This window comes from Callospermophilus lateralis, chromosome 2, assembly GCF_048772815.1.
Source record: "Callospermophilus lateralis isolate mCalLat2 chromosome 2, mCalLat2.hap1, whole genome shotgun sequence".
Classification (NCBI taxonomy): Eukaryota; Metazoa; Chordata; class Mammalia; order Rodentia; family Sciuridae; genus Callospermophilus; species Callospermophilus lateralis.
This window is the reverse complement of record NC_135306.1, coordinates 196,440,086-196,467,444: the sequence shown is the minus strand read 5'-3', so window position 1 is coordinate 196,467,444 and position 27,359 is coordinate 196,440,086. Positions and strand designations below refer to the sequence as shown.

General features: G+C 34.6%; 3 protein-coding genes across 3 annotated transcripts; all 3 read left to right on the top strand.

Moving 5' to 3' along the window:
- The first annotated feature begins 5,472 nt into the window (after positions 1–5,472).
- On the top strand, positions 5,473–6,405 carry LOC143391787 (olfactory receptor 5M3-like). Its single transcript, XM_076844539.2, has one exon. It carries the CDS (start codon positions 5,473–5,475, stop codon positions 6,403–6,405), a length of 933 nt encoding a protein of 310 aa, XP_076700654.2.
- Positions 6,406–12,626: 6,221 nt separating this feature from the next.
- Positions 12,627–13,559, top strand: LOC143391785 (olfactory receptor 5M3). The gene has a single exon (XM_076844538.2). The coding sequence runs from the start codon at positions 12,627–12,629 to the stop codon at positions 13,557–13,559; it is 933 nt and encodes a 310-aa protein (XP_076700653.2).
- Positions 13,560–17,335: 3,776 nt separating this feature from the next.
- Or5m9 (olfactory receptor family 5 subfamily M member 9) lies at positions 17,336–18,268 on the top strand. Its single transcript, XM_076844537.2, has one exon. It carries the CDS (start codon positions 17,336–17,338, stop codon positions 18,266–18,268), a length of 933 nt encoding a protein of 310 aa, XP_076700652.2.
- Positions 18,269–27,359: the final 9,091 nt, after the last annotated feature.

The window sequence follows — 27,359 nt, the reverse complement described above, 5'->3', positions numbered from 1 at the left end:
TTGCAAGAAGAGGCACAATTTACCAACATGTTATTGTTATGAAAAACTGGAATTTAAATTCCATTTTCAACATAACGATTCTACACTGAAGTCTTTATGTACCACATTTGCAAAGGACTGTCATTGTTAATAAATTTTTAAATTATATTTCTTAAGCATGTCAACTTTTCTTTTCTAAATGGGTAAAATCTGGAAACATGATAAAAATAGCTATTTTCGTGCCAATTTGCAAAAATAGCTATATCTTTTATCAGTAACATTTACTTACTGAAGAATTAATTTTCTATAGAGTTCTTAAAAGAACAAAACTATTGAAGGAAATCAAACTATTTCTCATTAAAATATTTAGCATTGTTGTGTTAAAGACATTGAAAATGCAGAAGGGTTTCTCAGTTTTTCTCATTTGCCCAAATGACAGAATAGAGATTTCACACAAATGAAATGCCTTTATTACCATATCTTCACTAACTGGACATGGCTGCTTATCTGTTCCAAGATTGTACCTGAAGATAGGACAGAAGAATCTGTGACTATATTTTCTCTTCCTTTTAACTTCCTGCCTTTTGGAATTCTATGACTATTCTCCTTTATTTGTGCTGATATTTATGTTAGACAGATTTCTGTTACTGTAACAAACACCTGAGATCAACTTAAAAGTAAAATGTTTTCTTTCTGCTGAGAGTTTTAGAGGTTCCAGTCCATGCTTGGGGTTGCATTTAGGCCTGCCCAGCACATTATGGCAGAGTGTGTGATGGAACCAAATAGTTTCCCTCATGGAAGAAAAATGAAAGGAAGAAAGAGAAAGAGACAGGGATCCCAATACCCATTTCAAGATCATTCCCTGGAGGACTGGAATTCCACTCACCAGGCTCATTCTCTTAAAATTCCCACCAACTTCAAATTATACCACGGACAAGGGACCAAGTCAAGGACTTTTAGGGGATATTTTCCCAAACCATAGGAAAGGCTTTTGGTTCAGACACTGTTTAAACAAGACCCCCTAAGCTACTGTTTTTTGAATGAGTTATTTTCTAGCTTGATTTCTCTGGCCATGAAAGTCTGTTCCACTATGAACTCATGGGGGGTGGAGGTAAAGTTATATTGTTCTTCTCTTCATTATCAATGTTAATTTAGGAATTAAGATGGGTTTTAAAGAAGTATATTAATCATTTTGGACAAGTAGATGCTCATTAAGGGTTCATCACTGACATATGTATAGGAAATGTATCCTCTGTTAGTCTCCCATGTTTAACCAGCTCTTTCATACTGAAAAAAAAAAACTAATTTTTTCACCAATACAATGAATGTTTTTGTGTTTTCCTATTGTAAGCTAGAGGTTATTTCAAATATATGTTGTGTCAGACATTTATCAAGGTGATACGCATCTTAGTGAGACCCTCTGTCTCAAAACAAATAAAATAAAGAAAGAAAGAAAGAACTATAGATGTAGCTCAGGGGTAAAACATCTTGGGTTCAATCTCTAGCACCCACTAGCCAAAAAAAAGTTATGTATCCAATACTGATATTATTATTATATGGGAAAGCAAGATGCTCCCCAAATAAATGCTTCACAATTTTCCAAGATTCAGAGAAACATATTTAAAATAGGAAGAAAGCAAAATCTCAAGTTTTTATAGACCTGATCTTTTAAAAATCTAGTTCTGCTGAGAGTTATTTTGCTCTTGAGATTAATTTTCATTAATGGTGATGCAATATGATGCAATTGCCGCCTTGAATTTCTGTCAATATTCTCTAGTGAGAAAGCCCCACAGTGGGAAACTCAATCTTTATAAACCCTTCTGAATTCTCCACTAATGATGGGAGATAGGATGTTTCCAAGAACATTTCTTCTTCACACACAGGTGGGTTCATGCTCAAGGAGGGTTTCTGTGTTTTTATAATGTCAGCAAGAAATCTCTCTGCTGTCCTTGTATTTCAGAATTGAAAGAGTATGCTCTTGGATGGTTTTAGGAAGTGAGATTGGAGAGATATTGCTAGGATAGTCAGTGGAAGTCTGCTATGAATGGGTTTGATGCCCCAGTTTAAGAAGTGCAATTCATCTTGACAGAATGGACAGCATCTTACCTAAATGAAGAAGAGGTATCTATTTCTTACAGTGTCACTAAATGGTGACCACAAGTTGTATTTCTGTTTATATACTAAAGACATTTTCTTGTTACGAAAAGGTAGAGAGAAAACAAAGAGAAAGGGAAAGGTGGATTTATTAAAATAGGCAAAAAGGTAGATAGACTACATGAAGGGAACTCAGGAGGAGAGAGAAGGAAAGAATCACGGAATAAATCTGATCTAACTTTTCTATGTGTGGATATGAACATATCACAGTGAATCTCATCATCATGTATGTTGACAAAAAATAACCCACTAAAAAGTTTTAAAGGTAAATGGCAGAAAGATTAGTAGAGTACAAGGAAGAGAACAAGGAGGAGAGAAGAAGAGAGGAAAAGGGGAATACTAAGGACTGAGTCAGAATAAATTATATTCCAAGTCTTAATAATTCATTTTGAATCCTAATATTATGCATAACTAAAAAGAACCAATAAAAAATAAAAATAATACTGGAGAAACTGGTTGAACAGGTGTTCAAATACAGTCATAATTATGAATCAAAAAAGGAAGTGAATATGAATGATAAAATATTGATAAAAAAACAAAAAAAATGTTATTTTAAATATTCCTGACTCTGTCTCATACATAAAGAGTCAATGAATTAACCTATTATGCATTTAGAGACATGGGCACCATACCAGAAATATGTTTTCAAAGCCTGTTATTCATGAAGAAGCCTTCTTGTCCAAAAGATGTTAATAAATAATCCCATGCTGGTAGAGATGACCAGATTCTTTCTCTCTTCTATATGTTAGGTGGTTGTGGATTAATAGGGAGACCCTATGAAAAAACAAGATAGGTCTGCATTTCACTTTGTATAGTTATCTGCTGTCTTACAAACAGAATTCTGAAGTCGTCTATAAGAACTGGCAATTATAATAATGAACTCTGACTCTTTGCTGAGTGACCACCTCTCTGGGTTTGGCTAGCACCACTGGTTTTTCCAAGATGCAAAACTTTCATTTTTAAGCGTGGAAATTCTGGATAATCTGGGTGGTAGGTCTTTAGTCTCCATACATCCTACCAAAGACTGAGCTATAGAGGATATAGGTGGATTTCATTAGGGTGTAAAAAGTTTGTGCTTCTTCTATTTTCCTATGTAAATTTACCATTAAACAGATACTAAAATTTGAGATCTTCTTGGAGCTGAAAACATCTCATCTGGCCTGAATTTCTGATATACTCAGCATTTAAGTGCTTGAAACAAATATGATTTTTTTAATAAATTCTGCACAGCTATATTCACCTTAAGTGAAAAAGGAGTAGGTAAAAATGTCCCTGTAAATATATAAGGTTTACTAATCATTGAGTAAATAAATAAAGCTGTAAAAAAATGCTCCTGTGGAGTGCATGAATAGAGTAGACTGAGGATATGCACAGGCTTCTCACATAAATGTGTGGTAATTATCTTAAAGCAGGCAAAGAGAAGGATGTGGCTCCCCCTGAAGTATAAAGGCTGTGTTAGAGAGTTATCCCTCAGTTTCTCTTACAAGATCACAGTTAAAGGAATAACATCTCTTTTTCCTTGGCATTGTCATAGTTGCATGATTCAACTTACCTTTTAATTGTTAGAAATAGGGAAATTGAGCCTCATCTGAAAAAAACTGTTAAAAGAGTCAATATTAGAATATACAATTTATGATTTTCATTAGTGCATCCTTTCCTGTCAAATTATCTTAGTCAATCCTCATAATAACACACCAAGGTATACTCTAATTATCTTCATCTACCCATGAAGACACTGCATCAAAGGCTATAAATTAACCAGCCCAAGGTCACAAGTCTATTAAAGAGTGCAGCTTGGAATTGAACAAATGTTTTTAATAATTTTATGGTTAACAAAATATTCCATGTTTTTTCCTAATGTAATATAACACTTTAATGTAACAAATGAGACATCCAAGTTATTAATCTTGTTGTCTCTTTCTCAGCTTATGTGCATCACCAGGGAGCAGCTGGGAAATGATGATATTTTTTCCAATTTGTACTTTTGTGGCAAATACGTGGTAGTTTTATGAAGAACTATCATTGGATAAATTCCTTGGTCCATAAATAAATGGAACATAGAAAATTATTGCTCGTAAAATTAGCTCAAAACATTTATACTGTTTGGGATAACTAGAAGATGTCTAGAATCCAGAGGGCTAGCCATCTTTATTGGATAGTCCAAAACCAAAAACAACTCCTTCCTTCCCCCTCAAAATATTTTTCTTGTCTTTCTGGTATATTTTGGGAAATATATAAATTGAAGCCCAACTGTTTATAGATACATAATATGGACCTTCACATGGTCTTTTATTATTCTTTTGTTACTCAAAATTCTAATCAAGAGAAAAAAAGTGAGAAGTTGCATAAATTTTGTTAATTATCCCAAGTCAAAGAAAGATAAATTTTATAGAAGAGGTGATACTTGTGTGTCTGTTTATCAGAATTCTTTGCAACCCTGACATGGATGGCAAGCCTTCAGTTTTCTTGTTGTTATTTGTTTTTTTTTTTTTTTTTTTTTTTTCACAGTGCTAAGAATTGAACCAAGTACTTTTTACATGCTAGACAGTTGCTCTACTACAGAGCTGCAATCCCTGGATCCACTTATATTTTCAGGTTAATCTAAAAAAAAGTTAAATAATTTTTTAAAAGAATCTAACCTTTATTTCATTTATTTGTTTGTTGTTGTTTGTTTGTATGTAGTGCTGAGGATCAAACCCAGGGCTTCACCTGTCCTAGACAAGTGCTTTACCACTAAACCCCAGCCCCTAAAAGAAATTTTAAAGAGATATTTTTTCTGATAAAAGTGATGACTTTATGTTAAGCCATTATATTAAGTCCTCTATGTAATTAGCATCTCAAATTTGCAAGATGACTGAATGGAGGTACCATTTAACATTCTTATTAAGCGATAGTATTTCTTTGCTGTGACTTTGAATAAATTTCTAATGCACAGCAGACCTTTTGCACTGTATAAATCTAGTAAATTAACACTAACATATACACATCTAAAAATCATGTGCAGTAATAAAAGGTTGGTCTTTTAGATAGGAAGAATAAAGAATTTTCCTTCTGAAATATTTGTTTCTAGACAATTAAATGAGGCACAATGAGTTATCTTATTTTACTACATTCTGTGTAAAAAGAACTCTTATATGGATGTATAACAGAAATACATACTAAGGAAAAATATGTGAGAAAGAAAAAAAAGGATTAAGAAAAAAAAGACTGAGACATTGAAAATAAATGGGATAGGAAAGATAATATTAATAAAGACCATTATATTTTGTCTGTGCATTTACTTATTTTTCTTTATTTTAATAGATAAAATGCAACTCTTTCTGGATCAGATTTAAGGAAATGCTCAACTTTACTGATGTAACAGAATTTATCCTTTTAGGATTAACTAGTCGTCCTGAATTACAACTCCTTTTCTTTGTGGTTTTCCTGTTGGTCTACATTATCACCTTGATTGGCAACATTGGCATGATCATATTAATCAGGATCAGTCCTCAGCTCAACAGCCCCATGTACTTTTTCCTCAGCCACCTATCTTTTGCAGATGTGTGGTTCTCCTCTAATGTCACCCCTAAGATGCTGGAAAATTTAGTATCTGAGATAAAAACCATTTCCTATGCTGGCTGTATAGTGCAGTGCTTCTTCTTCATTGCTTTTGTCCATGTGGAAGTCTTCATTCTGGCTGTGATGGCCTTCGATAGGTACATGGCAATTGGCAACCCCCTCTTGTATGGCAGCAGGATGTCAAGAACCATCTGTATCCGGCTGATCTCTTTCCCTTATGTGTATGGCCTCTTCATCAGTCTGATCTCAACGCTGTGGACCCATGGTTTGTACTTCTGTGGAAACATTGAGATCAATCACTTCTACTGTGCGGATCCTGCTCTCATCAAAATGGCCTGCGCAGGGACCTTCATTAAAGAATATACCATGCGTGCATTAGCAGGTCTCAATTTTTCTTACTCTTTACTGGTCATCATTGTCTCTTACATTTTTATCCTTATTGCCATCCTGAGAATGCGTTCTGCTGAAGGAAGGAAGAAAGCCTTCTCCACCTGTGGATCACATTTGACAGCTGTCACCATATTTTATGGAACTCTCTTCTTCATGTATCTCAGAAGCCCAACAGAGGAGTCTGTGGAGCAGGGAAAGATGGTGGCTGTTTTCTACACCACAGTAATTCCTATGTTGAATCCTATGATCTACAGTCTCAGGAACAAGGATGTGAAGGAGGCCATGAACAAGGCCATCAGTAGAGCATTTTTAACTAAATAAAATTGGAAATGCAGGATGAGGTCCATAGTTCATTTTAACAGGTGGAGATTAATTATTTCTTTCAGAAATTTTTGATAAATTGGTCATTTATCTTTTCAATAACTAAAATAAATATAAATGAAAAGAGAATGATAGTTCAGAGGTGAGGAAAGCAGTTGTAAACAGGACTCTCTCTGTCATGAAATCAGTAATGGTGAAAACATCCTCTCTAGATATTCCCTTCCACACAATATCAAATTCAGTAGGTTCATTTTTTAATTCAGGACATTGTTTTTTTATTATTATTCTTGGACATTCACCAACCCACCATTTCAATTCTTCTGTAGTAAATATAACAGGTCTTTAGGGTCTTTCTTGCACCTAGAAGGGGACTTGGTTCAGGATTTCATGTCACAGTTAAACTGAATATGGTGTCATCTCAAGACATTGTTATCTTTGGAGACAATGTTCTTGATTGTTAGAGTCTGTAAACAAGTCAGGATGGCACCTGGCAAATGTTAGAGTCTGTAAAGAAGTCTGGATGGCGCCTGGCATTTTGCCAGGGGGAGTGGTTTGTGAGGTGGAGCCAGCGAGCCATTAAGTGTGGAGATTTCTTATTGGTTGACTGCTGTATCTAGTTTATGCTAATTAAGATAAGCTGTGTGGAATGTATAAATACCTCTGTTGTCTTACAATAAACGGCTCCTACTCCTGCTGTATCAATCTACACAAGTTGTTCGTCACCCCCCGGTTAGTTTGCTGCAGCCGGACTGCAGCACTTGATGATAGAATATCTGGTGTAGAATAACCAACATTGATTAACATTAATTGACTGGATGCTACATGTGATTTCACTTTCAATGCATATTAATTTATTAAATAAAATAATTCATACAGTACTCACTTAATATCCTCTGATATCTATTTAAGACACCATTTAAGTCTCCCTTTTTAAAATGACTGCCATTCAAATGACACTACCTCATTTGTGTTTTGGAATTTGCAATGAGCTTCCCTAAGTAGATTTCAGCAAATTGCTTGTATAATATTTTGAAGAGATACAGTAATATTTTTTTTTTGTTCTTTATTCTTCTTGTTTGTTGTTTTGGCTTTGTTAGTAGCAGAAAGAAACTGTTCCATTAAATTTTGTAGTGCCTTCACTTGTACCATTTAACAAATCCTAATTTACATATAAAAATATATCCTATCCTTTGCCATTTTACCATATTGTTGTCTCAGTTTCCAAAATTTTTTATTTGGAAAACACCGAAAATATTTTTTTAGCATGAACAGCTGAATTTGATTCTGAAATGTCCCCGGTCTATGACCTTTCTTTTTAGTATGCATATACTATTCATCTTTTGTAACCAAGGAATTTATAAGGATATATAGAAGTGGGATTTTCACAAGGAAATAAAAGTTGTGTACTTAACAAATATGCACAGATGCATATATAAATGTGTATATACAAATGTACCTGCATATCTTTGTGTGTGTGTGTGTGTGTGTGTGTGTGTTTTGGTGCACACTTGTGTGATCTCTCTTTTCTTTTCATATTAGTCAATTTGATCAGAATTTTGTACAAATTCCACGTTAGGGATTTTCTTTGGTACCAAATTAGTGATCTCATAAAAAGTAATATTTCTTTTGTTCTGTAATACTTATTTTAGCGTAGCTTTATGATACCTTGTATATCATCTTGGTCTCATATTATGCTCATCACATTTATAATTCCAAACTGCCTTCTTCACCAAGAGTTCTTTCTCTATTTAGCAAATAGAGAAATCTGTTCTGAAAAACAGATTGTAAAGTTTAGTCAGTTTGAAAGTGGAAAATTCCTCATTGTCTTAATTTAAATATACCGAGTACTGATGAAGTTGAATGCTACAATATGCTCCTTAGGCATTGGAATTTATACTGTTTGTTTTTCTGTTGGCCAATTCATATTTTTGGAAATGAAGTAATTATCTTAAATACTCTATATTTTAAAATTTTAACTTAATGAACTAACTGTGACTTCCTTTAGAGAAGAGGATCATTTCTGATTTTTAATACCACTATCATTATCTCTTCACATAAAAAGTGATCAGTAAATGTTGGTTAAGTTGAGCACAGTGGCATATGCCTGTAATCCTAATGGCCTGGGAGGCTGAGGCAGGAGATCAAAACTTCCAGTCTAGCCTGGACCTAACTAGACCCTGCCTGAAAATAAAATTTAAAAAGGGTTGTAGATGTAGCCCAGTTCCACTGTAGCATGTATAACTCCCTGGTTTCCATTCCTAGCACCCGCCCTCCCTGCAAATGTTAATCACATCAGTGGAGTGATTCACTGAAACACCTGGAACCTCTTCTGTTTAATGCTTCACATCTTTTCATGGTATTCATAACATACTTGTATTTTCAAAGATAATATTCTCAGGTTTACTAAGCTTTCCTTGTTAACTTCTTCGTTAATATTATGAAAAAAAGTTTCTCTTTCAAATTCAGAGCTGTGAGTTGTGGGGTCCGCTATGTTGCCTCCAAATCCAATTTCATCTTCTTTTATATGTAGAATAAAACAAACAAAAAATGTAGTTATATTTCTCAGCTCCCCTTGCACTTGCCTTGTCCAAGTGGTGGAAAGCTGAGCACAGGTATGGAAGGGTTACCTATGAAAGTCTTCCAGGCTTCATTTTGTATTTTATGCCTTATTTTTTTCTGCCCACCAGATGCAGGGCCCCCAAAATGGTGTAAAATCATGAGTAAAGAGTTTGGCCATAGAATCACTGTGATGACCCCCTACCAACTTGCCCATTTACTTGTTGTGTGATCAAGAAATAAACTTCTACTATGCTAAACTACCAAGATTTCAGAAGTTGGAGTGATTACCTGTGTTATTTTAACTCATATGGACACACTATATGTCAATTCACACAAAAGTTCATGCAATACACACACTTTTGAAATATTCCTAGTTTAACTCATTCAGATATTTTTATACATTACCTGAGGCAAGAATTCATCACTAACTTTTTATAAAAATTAACTTAATTTAATAAGTGGAACTATCATCATCTATCCTAGCTGGCAACCTAATACTGTGTACACAAAATCTGACTATTCCAATAACTTAAGAAAACCATGAAGAAAGCACAAACACAGAGTCCTTTTCAAAATCTGGGGACAGCTCTGAGTTTCCATAGAACATTCCATCCCAAAAAGGGCAAAGGTGTAGGATTACAAAGAAACAGGTGAATGTAACACAACCACACCGGGTGACGCCTACTCCTAGAGCCATGCCTCATTATCCAAGCAGAAGTAAAGCCCAAGTTACTGTGGGGCACAATAATTGTTCAGAATCTCTTGCTCAGGACTTAAGGGTGTGTATTTCCAGAGCAGCTCCCAACATGGAAGCAGTTGGTATTTTAAGAAGTGATTCATGATTGGCAGAGCCCTCATGAATGGGTTAATTCACTCATGGACTAAGGGGTTCTGGGTTATCTGGACAGTGGTCTTTCATAAAGCCAATATGGCTTCCTGTCATCTGCACCCCTGTTTCCATGTGATGCCCAGAGAGGCCTCAGTACTCAGCAGAGTCTCTACCAGCAAGAAGGCCCTCACCAAATGCAGCTCCTTAACTATGGACCTCACAGCCTACAGAATGGTGAGATGGATAATCCATTATCTTTATTCATTACCCAGTGTCATATTTCACAATGTTTCAACAGAGAGCAAACAGAGACCACACAGAATTATTGGAACTTGGGGGAATAATACTGTACAAATTGATGATTAAAAAAATGTAATCGGCTGACTTTTCCTCTAGAGATGTACTTCCCCAGGGTCCTTCTTAACAGAAAATTCTAATTGCTCCATTGTTTTCAAAGGCAAACATTTAAAACAAGATTCTCTTGTAGACCACTTCCAGTTTCCCTTTTTGTTTGACCTTCACCTCTGATTTTGTAGTTTAGTGTTTTCTTTTCAACTCTGAATTTCTTTCTTTTTTGGAGGGGTAGGAAAGTACTGGGGATTAAACCCAGGGGCACTTAACCACTGAGCCACATCTTCAGCCCTTCTTATGATTTATTTTGGGACAGGGTCTCACTAAGTTGCTTAGGACCTAGATAAATTGCTGAAGTAGGATTTGAACTTGTGATCCACCTGCCTTAGCCTCCCAAATCACTGGGATTATGGGTGCTTGCCACTGCTCTCCGCCAACTCTGGATTCCTAATGGCAGTATTTCTCATCAATCTCAGGTTGGTAAAAACATGCATTCATCAGATGAAGCTTGTTTCATAGATTTCATTTTATTCTTTGTAATGATACTTTAATGATTCCATATATCTTGTGCATGAAAGCGAGAAAAGGAAGATGAATTTTCAAAAGAGATTAGCTAGTTTATAAATGATAGATGAAGAGAATTTAATAATTATTCCTTGAATGTTTATTATATGTTAATTGTTAATATTAACTTTTATATTTATGAATCCACAAAAATGTGCATCATGATTATGACTACCGTAATTCCTCGATATCATTATCATCATATTGAGGAACAGATAAACCTGATGCAAAGCTAAGTAAGAATAAAACATGCCCATGTTCATAAAGTAACACTTGAATTATATAATCAATGAAGTCTGACACAGAAACAGAAATATTTAACAGGAATACATAATATTGCTTTATACATGACCTGATCAAAGACTCCACATTTATGGGCAATTTGGTTTGGAACAGAGTGATCAATGAGGGGAGGTTATGAATACATTTGTGTGTTAGCATGTGGGGAAATCCCATAAGTGTTCTTGAAGTCCTACACCCTCTACTACTTTGCAAATCTCACATTCCCTGGGTCAGAGGTAACATCCAGGTTTTCGGTGATTTTTCTTTTGTTATCCATAACCTGGTACATCATCAACTAGGTTTTTTTGTGCCATTTGTTTATGTTGGATCATCTTTGGTGCCACATAATCGTATCAGACTCTCCAGATAATAATTCCTCTAGTGCTAATCTCTAAAAATTACACAAAATATAGAAACTCAGCCCCAAACATGCAGCAATTATGATCTGTTGTATCAGACAGCATGTATGATCTGCTCATGTGCTTCTAATATCTCCTCAGGGATGAATCCAGAAATTTTAAAAACAGTTTGCACAACTTTGTACTAGATTTTGCATCCTATAGATAACTGTATTCTAAGGTAGTTTTTTCTAAAATTGAGAAACTTTAGGTATATTTAACTTTTTATTAAATATTTATTCACTATTTCATACCTTGCATTTTCCTTAATTTGCTGGACACAATGGGGTCATAGAGAGTCAGTCTACTTCTTTTGGCTGGTATCTTTCCCTTCTATATGGGGCAAATTTTTGTTCTAGCTAGAGTTAGTGAAAAGTTGTGAATTATCATTGTAGGTAGGAGTCACTTATTTTCATGACAATGAGATTTGCCAGTTTTCATGCATTCTGTCTTTCCTAGATAGTAGCTAAACAGTGATAACTTTGGATAGGGTCCATCACATTATGATAGAACAATATATAATCCTGCAATTTAAGAAAATAACTTAGGGAAAATTATTTATTCTAGACATGATATTTAACAACCAGAAAGTAGGACACCATCCAGATTCCAATTTCCAACACATCCATTGTTCTGCTGAGAAGCTTTGTCAGGTTCTTATTAAATAGATTTTTGCACTTTGTGTTTTATAGACTGTGAATGTTCACTGAAGTAAATGGAATCTCTCACCTCATATATATGTGTTAAATTTAAAAAATAATATACATAAACCTGAATGCAAGTAAATTATAAGTAAAATATGAAAAATAAATGTAGCAGATTTCTTCCTTACAGAACTCCTCACAACTTAGTTCTACTAGGTAGCTTCTGTATATCTTAAGATATTGCAGAGTACATATAGCTTATCCAATACAATATTTTGTAAATATATGGATTTTTTTCAATAATGTATACTATATTTATTCAAATCACTATTGTTTCCATATGAATATAACTTGTAAAACATTTCTAGAAGACATTTACATTATACATTATGTCTTTGGGAATAAATTTCCAAATTATCCAAAAACTCTTCCTACAATGCTTCTGAATCCCCCCAAAACTGTCAATCATTCTTCCAATTGCTGCCTACATTATAAACCTGTAACAATATATTCTTGTCTTTGAAAGCACTTATTTACATTAACACATCTCTTTAATTTATTTCATTTTACAGAGATTTATAACTCATTGATAAAATGCTGAATTTCACTGATGTGACAGAATTTATTTTGTTGGGATTAACCAACCGTCAGGAATGGCAAGTTCTCTTCTTCTTCATTTTTCTCATGGTCTACATTATCACTGTGTTGGGTAACATTGGAATGATTATATTAATTAAGATCAGTCCACAGTTAAGCAGCCCCATGTATTTTTTTCTCAGCCATTTGTCATTTGTTGATGTGTGGTTTTCTTCCAATGTCACCCCTAAGATGTTAGAAAACCTGTTATCAAAGACAAAAACTATTTCTTACGCTGGTTGTCTAGTTCAGTGCTTTTTCTTTATTGCCCTGGTCCACGTAGAAATCTTTATTCTTGCTGTGATGGCCTTTGATAGATACATGGCGATTGGGAACCCTCTGTTGTATGGCAGCAAGATGTCAAGGGTCATCTGTATCCGCCTGATTTCCTTCCCTTATGTATATGGTTTTCTGACCAGTCTGGCAGCAACTTTGTGGACATATGGCTTGTACTTCTGTGGGAAAATTGAAATCAACCACTTCTACTGTGCAGATCCTCCTCTCATCAAAATGGCCTGTGCGGGAACCTTTGTGAAAGAATACACAATGATCATACTTGCAGGCATCAACTTCACATACTCCCTGACTGTAGTTATCATCTCTTATCTATTTATTCTCATTGCCATTCTAAGAATGCACTCAGCAGAAGGGAGACGCAAGGCCTTCTCCACCTGTGGCTCCCATCTGGCGGCTGTGGTCATATTTTATGGTACTCTGATCTTCATGTATCTCAGACGTCCCACAGAGGAGTCTGTGGAGCAGGGGAAGCTGGTGGCCGTGTTCTACACCACAGTGATTCCCATGTTGAATCCTTTGATCTACAGTCTCAGGAACAAGGATGTTAAAGAAGCCATGAACAAACTGATTAACAAAGCATCTTTAATGAATTAGAATAATGTTGAGTTGATTTTGTTCCCCAGTATTTCTAGATTTTGTTTTCTGTTGTTTAGTTTCCGATTGCATTCACCCAAAGACTTTTTGTGGATGAAGAAGGAAAACAGAAAGCAATGAAAATTGTTAAAAACTTCAGTTGATTTACCTGTTCTTGATGATGAGCACATTCAATATTAGTTCAAAAGTAATAAAGTGACAAATTGAAAAGATCACTGCACAAAAGTTTATGTGTGACCTACTTAAAATTACCATCTAATTATAGTTAACTGTATCTTATACACTTTGTTTTTCTTATTCAAATGAGCTCTTGATGAGTTTGTGAAATGTTCAGTTGCCCTGTCAAAAACTAATTTGTTTTGGAAAACAATAGTATATTTAGGCCAGTTTTCTATCCAGGGCAATGCTCAATGACAGTTGTGAGATTATTGCATGTTTAATCTTCCTTAATTGTGGTTGATGGGTGTCTCAGAGACTACTATTTTGAAAATCACAATACTATTGTACTTAATCATTTCTTAAGGTTTTATTTGTTTTTTGGCATGTCTCTCTTCAAGGATTCTAGTAACCTTCACGTTGCAACCCTAACTTTGCAATGATCAGATGGAGCACATTGCCCATGTCTTGCCTTTGTCTTCAATCTGACTGAAAAGTTATTAGTGGGTTAAGTGCATTGTCAACACATGGTCATCAGAATCCACCAAATAAATTAAACGGACATTCCTATGTCATGTTTCTTATATCTGTATCAAAGATATGTTATTTTCTTAAATTTATTCATCTAAAAGAAAGTTAGTTACAATGGTCTATTTGTTGGCAACAGTACATCCTGTCAAACTAATATTAATAGAACTTGATATACCTCTTGTACCTCACTTCAGACTGACTTAATTAAACCTGGTAAATAATAAATGAAAATAACTTGCAATTATTGTGAAGAAAATGCACCACTGAAGAAATGTAATTCACATACGTATACTGTCTTATTTTTGAATCTATATGTTCTTGAGATATAGTGAAGTCACAATTACCTGACCAATCAAGTTATTTTAATGGACTTTATCTATAATAAATGAGAAGGAACTCAAGAGTACTGGGTAGTTGAGCACTGAAGGATGAATAAGAAAAATTTGTCTTTGCACAATTTTGTCAATAATTTCCCGGATTGAATTGAGGCTTTGTTAGTTATCTCAACTAGGTCTAAAAATAACTAGCCTAGTAGTTATTTTACATATGCATATTTTTATGCTTAAAATTAAAGATAAAATTAGCCACAATCTCATTGAGGTGACAATATACTTTTTTAATTCTATGAAAGTAGAAAACTACAAATAATGTGAATTCCTAAGTGCTTCCTACATAAGAGGTGGTGGGATAAGAGCTCTCCTGTAGTACCTGGGATCATCACAATCACACTGTAAAATAATATTTTCTACTTTCCAGATGTTTCTGAATTCCAAATCCATCTACTTCTTCACCTATAACCGCTATAAACATTCTTTCTTCCAGCTTCTGCCATTACCTACACTGTGACACCTAAGAATGGCCCTGAGATAGAGCGGGCATGCATTTTGATATCCCATTGATATCACTGGTTACCTGTGAGGAGTTCTGCTTCCTCACAAGTTGAACATTAGAGAAGCACACCGAGGCAAGCATATAAAGCAGGATATTTAAAAAAAAATAGGGAAACATAGACTTCTCCCAGGAGGGAGAAGGGGGCCCTAGATGGTATCCTGGTATCCCAAGAAGTGAGAAGGTCTGCCATTTTTAAAATATGTCTTAGGCTTCATTTGTTCTCTTGCTCTCTTCCCTTTATATCTCTCCTTCCTGCATATGTCATTAGGCCCAGGAGATGCTCAGTGGGATGGCCAAAAGTTGAGAAGAAGATGGATGGGGGACAGGCAGGATGGAGCAGCCCAGGTCACATTAATTAACAACTTTATAACTCCCTGTAGGGAGGGGCAATTCCTGGGACAGGTGGAGTAGGGGCAGGTTATCTTGATTGGGTGGAGGAAGGGCTCTGAAGGAATTAAGATTTCAATTCCTCCATTCTCTGGATCTGACTTTTGCCTATCTGCCTGTCTAATTCTGGCTTTACCATCTCTTCACTCCAGGTACATGAGAGGAAGGAAAGTAAATGCACAGCACTTTACATAATGCACACCCATATTACTGAGATCCATCACTGCTAATGTGTGAATGAAAAAAAAACCCAGAACCTATGTGGTGGTGGGAGAAAAATTATGTCACTGTATCAAGTATTTTCGTATCTCTATTTTAAGAATATTCTTCCCATCAACACTCCTTGACTTCTACCCCTGAGATGTTTCTAGAATTTTAGTCATTATTTCTTTAATAATTACCTAGACAGTACCTTAGAGAGATATTCCCAATGCTTCTAATGTTCAAGATTATGTTATATATACCGAGAAATTTCCATTTGCTGTTATCTTCTGCTCATGGTAAGTCTGTGGGTTTTATATGTTTTTGCAAACAGATTCATGCAGTCAAATCTTATAATTTTTTCCTGCTCTTTTTAAAAATAAAACTATGTCTTTATCCATAGGTTTACTTGCTATCAAATTATTTTACTAGACCATTGATTTTCTCATGCTTTTAAAATATAGATGAATGGATTTGGGAATACTGAGGCAGTGGGGACCATGAATCCAGTAATTTAAACAACTTCATGGAAACCAAATTGAAGTTTATAAAATATAAATTAGATTTCTTATATGTCAATTACAAAATATACCTACTTGATTTTTGGATAAAGGACACATATCTACGTAATAAATTGTTTTATCACAGAAGTCGCTTGCAATCTGACCTCAACAAAAACCTGGAGGAATGGGGAGAAGCAGTGGTCTACTGTGTATATAGTCCACCCTAATCTAAGGTCTCATTTCTTAATTTATAACATGGACATGTTGATAGAACTTGTTTTAAAGGAAGCTGCATGCAAATGTTTTAGTGAATCACCATGAAAGGTAGGCATTCTTTCAAATATTATCAACTTGGAACAGTTGCATTTAGAAAATTCTTAGAGAATGTTATTATTATTATTGGAATAATTAATGTGTGATCTGAAGTATTCCTGTATGAATTATGAAGCTGGTATATAGATCAGGACACTTTTTAAAAAATTTATGTGTGACAGTTTCTGAATACTTAGTACATATAATTACTAAGTACTAAATTTGGTAGTTATAAGAGTTCCAAGGTAAATAAGAATAATCCTGCTATTACTCAGCTTATGATTATATGTAAAGAAAGAGAAATATATATACTTGACAGGGATTAAAATTATAGTACTATTATCTCATATTTCTTGCAATGCCTTGATGCTATATTTAACATATTTAACATTTTAAAAAATAGAGTAGTAACATTCAGAAATAGGATCAAATCCAACTTTGATAATGAGAGAATATGGGAATTTAGTTAGGATCATAATTTTTTACATAGAAAAACCCATGACTTCAGCTACATTCTAAACCAAATTCCACAACTACCTATTTTCACACTTATGAAGATCCAAAATAAATGTGCTACTGTCATGAAAACACTCTACAGGGATACTTAAATTTAAAATTATAGGACCTATTATGTTCCTAATCCATTTTTCATATAGTGATAAAATCTGCATTGCATTTTATATTGTGTAGGTAGGATAAAGGTAAATGTAATTCAAGACATTTGAGAATAAAGAAGTATATTCACCTTTTAATAAATTTCTCCATAGCAGCACAGACTGGGTCTCTGTTAAGGCAATGCCAAATTTCACCGATGTAACAGAATTTGTTCTCGTGGGGTTGACCAGACGTCGGGATCTCCAGGTACTCTTTTTTGTGGTGTTCCTTGTGGTTTACATGATCACTCTGCTAGGGAATATTGGCATGATCATTTTGATCAGCATCAGCCCACAGCTTCAGAGCCCTATGTACTTTTTCCTGAGTCACTTGTCTTTCGTAGATGTGTGGTTCTCCTCCAATGTTACACCCAAGATGCTGGAAAACTTACTGTCAGAGAACAAGACCATTTCTTACGTGGGGTGTTTGGTGCAGTGCTACTTTTTCATTGCCCTTGTCCACGTGGAGGTCTACATCTTGGCAGTGATGGCTTTCGATCGCTACATGGCCATCTGTAACCCTTTACTCTATGGCAGTAAAATGTCCAGGATTGTGTGTGTTCGGCTCATCTCTGTGCCTTATGTCTATGGATTCTCTGTGAGTTTAATATGCACATTATGGACATATGGCTTATACTTCTGTGGAAATTTTGAAATCAACCACTTCTATTGTGCAGATCCTCCACTCATCAAGATTGCCTGTGGAGGAGTGCACATCAAAGAATTCACAATGATTATTATTGCTGGAATTAACTTCACGTATTCCCTGTCAGTGGTCCTCATCTCCTACACCCTCATTGTTGTCGCCGTGCTTCGTATGCGCTCTGCTGATGGGAGGAAGAAGGCCTTTTCCACCTGTGGGTCCCATTTGACTGCTGTTTCCATGTTTTATGGTACCCTCATATTCATGTACCTCAGGCGGCCAACTGAGGAGTCTGTGGAACAGGGCAAAATGGTAGCTGCATTTTATACCACAGTGATTCCTATGCTGAATCCCATGATCTACAGTCTGAGGAACAAGGATGTGAAAGAGGCAGTGAATAAAGCAATTGCCAAGGTCAACTTGGGGCAGTAAAATTGCAATAGGTATTTAAATGCTGTGTCAGTTCTGTGATGTATGACTAATCATAAAGTTCCTTGCTCAAAAACTACTATCTATAATAAACTCTTGCATACACTAAAAGATCCATTCCAACAAAGTCATGATTTACCTCATGCATACATTCTAATAATTAACCATGTTTTATTATATATACAACAATATTTTGAAATTGTCATAGGACCACTCACAGCAGATGTAAAATTATGCTCTTGTGGTTATTGGAGCTACTTATGACTTTAGAAAAATAAATGTTAATTTGAAAGAGTATTTTTGCAGTTGAACTTTATTTCTTAAGGCATTTTTGATATGCACTTCCTCACCTTAAATTTCATGTGAAATTCATGTCCCCAGCTGAAAAAGTAATAGTTCATTTATTTTCTATGACTATAGAAATTTGATGGTGCTGATCTTCATACATAATGCATAGGTTTTTATCAGTGAAATTGTATTCAGAATTTTCAAATAATGTTTTATCACAGTCATAAGGTTTGGACTTAGTGTGTATATTTGACAGTTAATTATTTGTGTTTCCATGCAACATTTTCCACCTTAATTCCTTGGTTCAGACATTAATATGAATTTTAGATGTCAGCATGTAAAATATCTTATACAAGAGAATTTTCAAAATTCATCATAATCAAAAGACAAATGAGCCAGGCCCAGTGGCACATGCCTATAATCCCAGCGGCTTGGGTGGCTGAAACAGGAGAACTGTGAATTAAAAGCCAGTCTCAGGAACTAACAGGCAGTAAGAAACTCGTTGAGACCCTGTCTCTAAATAAAATACAAAATAGAGCTGGGGATGTGGCTCAGTGGTTAAATACTCATGAGTTCAATCCCTGGTACCAAAATAAATAAATAAATAAATAAATAAATAAATAAATAAATAAAATGAATGTGGATTTTCTAATATTTAAAATCTATCTTTTAGCCTTTGAAATCATTACATTATGCTTTTGTTTGTTACTATTACTTGAAAGTGTTTGCTTCCAGCTTTTTCTCATTAATATTGTATTCTTTGAATCTCAATTAGCAACTCAAATACAGTTGTCAGTAGATAGAATTTTTCAACCATTCAAGTGGCTATGCATTCAAATGTACCACTTCAAAATGGTGCCACATTTTGGCTAGTTAAAAATTCTTTAAAATGCACCCTTTAATTTACTTATATTGGTGCATTCACAGTCTATTTATTTTACCTTCTGTTCCTGTTTTAGGTTATATATATATATATATATATATATATATATATATATATATATATATTTGTGTACTTTTGGTGATCCTTGCTGCTTATCAGTATAAGGTCAAATGTGAAGGAGAAATGTTTCCTGATGACTGAGTTTAACCTCAGTTAACTTCTGATACAATTAAAAGGGTGCACACTTTTGTATGTGTAGAAGGAATTTGAGAAGTAAGTAGCATAAATGTCAGTAATGCCTCTGGTGATGTGGCATAATTCAAGTGCAGAAAGTATTGTTATCTCTGCAAATTTACTATGGGTCACTTCCCCAACATCTTAGAATGCATCTAATGAAAATCAGTATAACTCTTTCAATTATGTTGATTCTGAGAACAGGATAAAAGAGTAGAACTGATTTGTACAGAAATTATGTTTGCAATATTTGTGTTTTCAAATTATACAAATTTGTTTTTAAAGAGTTGGGGTGAAGTAAAAAACTAGAGCTGCCCAAGCAACACTTATTTGTGCAGAGATTGCTTTTATAACAGGACACTTAAAAGCCCTACTTCTGGTGATTGTCATGATAGTGACATTCTTCAATCTCTACTATTTCACTTGTTCTTATGAAGTACTAGAAGTATAGCTAGATCTGAGCCCCATGTTTTTATTATTATTATTATTATTATTTAGTCACTATAAATTTGTCACTGAGTTGTGAATAGAAAGTTATTTATAACATCCAAAAATTATCTTCTTAAGCCAGATATGGTGGAACATGCCTGTAATCCCAGTGACTTGGGAGGCTGAGGCAGGAGGATCACAAGTTCAAAGCCAGCCTCAGCAAAAGCGAGGCACTGAGCAACTCAGTGAGACCCTGTCTCTAAATAAAATACAAAATAGGGCTGGGGTTGTGGCTTAGTGGTTGAGTGCCCTTGAGTTCAAGCCCTAGTACCAAAAATAAAATAAAATAAAACAGTTATCTTATCAATAACAAAAGCCAGTACACAGGGCTCCTCTCCCTCAAACTGAAGTGGCCTAGACCAAAACCTCAAAACTTCATATTGAGGGTCTCATTACCTCACTCAAAACCTTGACTCACACTGTCACATGAGAAAGTTATATAATCTTCGTATATTGCAGTATTTGGGGATTCACTAGTTACTAGTTACTTAGGGTACGCTAATCCTCCCTTCTAGTGTTCTTACAGAACTTTTCAGAAACATGTTTCTGAGCACCTCTACTCTGAATGTTACCATTTCTTAGGGAAAACTGCACATTAGTCTGCATCTCTTTTGCCTCGCCACTTGTGGACTCCTCTAACTTGTCATGGCCTCTGATTGACAGATTGGATGATTATACATCAATCCTTCTTGTTCCAACTTCCAGGCTATTTCTCTTCACTTTCCTTTCCAGACACTTACAAGCTCCTTTCTGGGGTTTAGGAATCCACACCTGTTTCCTCTGTACCACACACTGATTATAAAGTGGAGGGAATCTATTATTGCTTATCATGAATTGTATTATGTCTTTGCAAAAATATGTTGACGTTTTTGACTCCAGAATATCTCAATGAATTTTTCAGAAAGAGGGTTATTAGATATATCATTAGTTGATATGAAGTGTAGTGATTGATTGTCCTTTGTGCCTCATGACCTTATGAGAGAAGTTTGGATGCACACAGAGAGGAAACAACCCTTGATGAAGGAGGCAGAGACTGGAATTATACTGCTATATGCCAAGAAATACCTGTGGTTAGCAGAAAAAAAGGAGAAAAGTAAAGATTCTCCCCTACAGTCTTCAGAAGCAGCAAGGTCTTGTCAATATCTTGATTTTCAGTTTCTAGCCGCCAGACTTGCAAGGGAATATGTTTTTCATTTGAAACCAGTTAGTTTGTGGCACATTGTTATGGTAGATTTAGAAAACCAGTGCATTTCCTTTCTGCTTGGTTGCCACGTTGCCACTGGTTTCTCTTGGGTTCCTGGCTACATCTCAGGAGGGTGAATCATCATCCATTCTATCCTGGGAAAGCCTTCAAACTTATCTAAACACTTTTTCCCTTGCTCGCTGGTTTTGCAAGAACTGTACCAAATGTAGGAAGCTCCTCAGTGAAAGAGGTACAGGAATGCCTTTTCAAAGAGTCAATAAACTTAAATTCTACTGACATGGCCAACGTTTAGTTCAGTTCTTATTGCCTACCATTGTGAGTTTTTTTCTCCCTCCCAAGTTCTTTTTTTTTTTTTAATCTATGAGTTATTAGTTCTTTTAGCTATTTAGCGCCATAGACTGAAAACTAAAAAATAACCATGATCAAACGTTTACTTTTAGAGGGCTAGCCATTAGATATTTTCAATTAAGGATTTAAATTTCTCTACTATATATAGTTGTGTTTCCCTAAACATCAGTTAATGATATGCAAAGCCATTATGTGGCATTCAAATGCATTGCCTTAGAAGCAACTGAGATGCTGCAAAGATTTAATGATGATTTTGGTCTTGGGTGAGGAAAATATATACAAAAACTTTTTTTAAAAAATCTATAGTGGGATATAATATTGGTGCCTTCATATAGGGTCTAACATTTATATTTAACCATAAAATCTGCTGTATGATAACTTGGAATGATTAAAGCTATTGTGGTTTTCAAAATTTTCTGATTGAATTTTAACAGTCATATTTTGCAGTATTTATTCAAATATAATACATGAGATGTTTTCCATATACACAGTTTGGTGTTTTAAATGCTTCACTACTTACAGAACTTTTGTTAATTTCTATTTATTAATTTTTCTGATTTATCATGTTTGTGGTTATATGAAGTTTCATTTTCAGAGTTAACTAAATAAATTTGAAATATAATTTAAGAAAAACATGCTTAGCAGACAATATTCTATGTGATATGTCAATATGGGGAAAAATTTGGGGTGTGGAAATAAAGGTCATAAAACACAACATTGTTCTAAGCCACCAATCACACACCCAAACACCTATGCTTACACAAACTTATCATACATGTATATATATTGTGCATGTTATGTATATATTACATGTCTGTACAATATACCACATTTATCTCCTATATTATATACTGTAACTTTTAGAGGCTCTATCTGCTTATCAGTAATTTCTTCCCATAATTCTTATATATTATCCACCTCTCTTTCATTTATTTGAGTTTTTTAGTTTCTACAATGTACATGACTATTACATGATTGAATTGATACTTAATATCCAATAGGTCTGTTATGAAATTTTCTAATCTTACGTTATCAGTTAAGTTTGATAATATATTCAAACAAATTTGGAAAGAACTCTGATTATATATAATCCAATTCCAATCAATAAAATATTCACAAAGGTTCTTTTGAACATACAATTGCAGCAATATTTTATGAAAGTTAAGAGAAAAGAATACAATAAAACTTCATACTAAAAGAGTACTTAGGCCCTTCACATTGTAGGAGCCATACTCTTTTCTATCTCTGAGTTCACATGGATTCTTCTTATCTGAGTTATTTTATTTTTCTTTCTCTTCAGACCACCTTTCTGTTTCTCATAGCACGAGGAAGTCTCATCTCTAGAATTCACTTAAGCAAAATAAGTGATCAGCTAAAATTCACTAAAATTATGGGATTTGAATTCCAAGCTCCCAAGAAGAATAACATCTGATTGGCTTATCCTTAGTCATGTGATCATTCCAGGATATGTTCATAAAAGGATAAGGCCACTAGTACAATGGTGCATGTCATATTCCTACCCCATGGATCAGGGGGATTCTCAGTGAGCAGGGGTTCACTATGAGCAAGAAAAGAGTTCATATTACATTTTTTTCCTCACTCATTTATTCACTCTTCTACCATCATTTATGCAAGGTTATATTATACACTAAGAGTGAAAAATTGTAGAAGTTAATGCATTCTTCCCAGTGAATTAATCAGATTAAAACCATTAACTGTCTTCAAACCAATGTTGTCATTGACAGACTAGTAAGGCAAAGGTGATGTTTACAATAGAGTCTAGTGGGCTTCTCAAAACTTCAAGGCTAATAATTTTTCTCTTTTTAAAATCAGGCTTAGGAAATATAATTTGCACGTTGGAACCACCTTCTCCCACACGTGTTCCAATCATCCTTCAGTACCTGATACAAGTATCCCAGCTCATGGGACTCTGGAAGTCACTTTGGGGCTGCAGTAGCTCAGCCTTCTGCTGGCATTGGTTGCATACTAACTGCTTCAGTACCCTTCTTGGGCATATTCACTCTCTAAGGGCTTCACCACTTCATTCCATACTTCAAAATTTTGTAACTTATTTGGTTGTTACCTGCTTCCTTCACCAAACCATCAGGCAGCACTGTCAAGTAGAAAATGTGTTCCTGTTTGATCTTCAAGGATATCCCACAACACTAAGTGCAAGATTGACATCAAATATTAGAATGGATAAATGAAATAATAAGTCTAATGCATTACAGTTGGATGTTGAAGTTGCTTTAAAATCACCCAAACACAGCTCGCTTCTTGGTCTCTATTAGCACCCATATTTATTACTTGGTTTCAAGCTATTCCATTCCATTAAATAGTAATTTCCTCAAACACTCAAAATTTCAAAGAGTTTGTGGAAATCAATTTTGTTTAGGTAATTTAGACATAAGTCTGCATTATGCCTGTGATAAGGTACCAAAAGTGAGTGTGAACTTTTAAAAACTGATCCTGACTTTCAGATTTGTACAGTGAAAATGTCCTGTTAAAGGACATGGTAATTACATGTGTTAGTCAAGGTCCTCTAGAGAAACAGAACCAATGGGCAATAGATAGGTAGAGAGACAGATTACAGGAACTGTCTTGTTCCATTATGGAAGCGGACAAGTCCCAAAATTTGCCACCTGTACAGAAAGACCAGAAATAATGGTTGATGTTGGCATCATTCAGTGTGGAATCAAGGATCTGAGGATCAGGAGGCCTCACAGTCTAAGTCCCATTCTGAGGGTGAAGACTGGAGGACTGAAGGTAATGGGGTAGGCTTCTCTAAGTCCTAGACACAGAAGGCCCAATAACTGGGAGCTGGCATTTGAGTGCAGGAAAAGACAGTGCAGGTCAAGAAGCAAGAGAGAATCACCCTTCCTCCATTCTTTGGTTCCTTCTAGGTTCTCAACTGATTGAATTTAATCTGATCACGTTGAGGGCAAACTTCTTAGTCTGATTATTTAAATGCTCACCTGTTCCAGAAACATCCTCACAGACACACCCAGAAATAATGCTTTCCCAGCTATACTGGCTTTCCTTAGCCCAGTCATGTGCATGAACTACTATTTCATGAAATTTCAAGAAGTTACTGGTTGTGAATCTAGCAGAGATGAGAGGCAGAGTGAGAAATGATGATTAGCATCAAGCCTACAGACGGAGAGCAGGCAGTTACATAAACTGACACAAGGATATACAGAAATTTACTTCCTTGCTTCCTGCTACATCCTCTATCAGAACACTAAACTGGAAAGGAAACTGAAAGCCAGGAGCTAATTATCATTGATTGGGTAGGAGCTTCCAGGTTCAATGCTTTCAGTGCCATATATCCAAACTCAAGTCATCTGCTACAACTTTAATTCTATTCCTTTAAATAGTACATCATATCATAGGTGATATGATTAACAAACTCAGGTACAAAAGGATTTTACTCATGTGAAGAATGATGAAAATAAATGTACTTCAGGAAAAAATTCTGAACTCATATCTGTTGTGGTATTTTTCCGAGTCAGGAAATCCCGTTAGTAATGGAAGTTAGAGTTAGGACATAACAAGTACTTATAAAGGCCCATAAAGTCTGACATGGTACCTAACTTTCTCAATCCCTTAATGCTTTCCTTAAAGTATTTGTACTTGTTTCTACCTAGAATGCTCGTGCCTGATACCATTATGTCTTGCTACTTCACCTCCTGACATTTCTTAAATATTATGTCAATGTTTATCTAGAGCTTTGTGTGTATGCTATATATGCATGGCATGTATATATACATTACATATGCATACATAATATATGTATGAAATCAATCCAAATTTTTTTACTATGTGAAATAAATCAAGGATTTCAAATTATATATTTGTTTTTTTTTCACATAATGGTTTATCAGTCTTATCTAATGGTTAATCTATTTTTCCCATTTATTCAAAATAGTTTTGAGTAGCTTTTGTGTTTCAAATACTATGTTACTGTTATGTCCTTCAGACACAACAGTGAGTACATATGGTTAAGATCTATGTTTTTATACCATAGATTCTGGTCGGGCAGGTACATAATAATGCAGAGTGAAATACATTATTCCAAACTATGTTTAATTATGAAGGAAAATTATTTGATTCTATGAAATTATATCATGAAAGAATCTGGCCCACAATGAAGATCAATACTCTTGTTGCAATATGAATTTGAATAGGGATTAAAGCAATAATGATGTTATTTGAATTACCCCTACAATCCTCGTTTCTTTCTTTAATTTTTATGAAAATCTATTAATAAAGCTTTTTCCCTCTTTTGGGTAACTCTAAGATTATTATAGTTTAAAAATGCCTTACCCTGAGGCAATGCAGTTCCTTGCCTAATATTCTGTTCTTCCAAACATTACAGTCAAAGTCATCCACTGTATTCTACAAAGTGTTTATATACACACACATCCACACAAACATATATACATGAGTATGGTTTTAGAGTCTATTTTCTGAATGAAAAATCCATAGTCAATTTAATTACAATTGTATCATGTTCATAATTTAGCTCAAGGTTAGAATCAACATCTTTTTTAAAATTACATGTGCTACTTCACAAAATATACTATGCTTATTTATTATTTATGATTTTTTAAATATCTCACTGCAAGCTTTTTAGATGTCTATACTTTATTAGAACAATTTTCTTATTTCTTTTCCTTACTCTAGTCAACATTATTTTGTGATTGGCAGTGATACATGATGAACTATTAAATACATGTATATATGTACATGTATTTTTGTAACTGACCACATTACTATCATTTTATTAGCTTTAATAGTGTCTTGGATCATACAGAAGAAATGGGAAAACTGTCACCTCTTTGCTAGAACTTAATTTTTCTTCATCTTTCCTTTACTACACTATTATATTTATTCCTATTCTATTTTTCTTTTGTTGCCCACTACCTTCACAGGGATCCCTATATTAGAGTTTTAGGGAAAAAGTATAATGGATGTAGTAGTTGTTTCTTTTTTTTTTTTTTTTTTGGTGGAGGAGTGGGGTGCCGGGGATTGAACTCAGGGGCACTTGACCACTAAGCCACATCACCAGCTCTATTTTGTATTTTATTTAGGGACAGAGTCTCACTGAGTTGCTTAGCACCTAGCTATTGCTGGGGCTGGCTTTGAATATTCAATCCTCATGCCTCAACCTCCTGAGCTGCTAGAATTATAAGCTTGCACCACTGTGCCAAGCTGCTTCAACTTTTTCTTCATTAAATATGACAGGCACTACTGATTTGTGACAGATCATCTTTATTATTATGTTAACATTTTTCTTATTTGATATTTTCCTAGAATTTTTTTTATGATGAAATTCCAATTTTTGCTAAATACTCTTAAAATATATTGAGAAATGCCTTTCTTTTGTCTTAATTTACTGAATTATACAAATAAATTCAAAAAACAAAACAAAATTATTAATAAGAATAATCTTCACACCTTAAAAATATCAGGTAAACAGGTACATTATTGAAAATGAATTTATATATTGTTTTTGTTATTTAATTCTAGCATGTAGAATTTGGAGTTTTTAGTTGTTTGCTTGTATTTTGGTTTTGTTTGTTTGTTTGTTTGTTTTTCTGTTTTCACTGCTGGGATCTTTCCCAGAGCCTCACATAGCTTACACA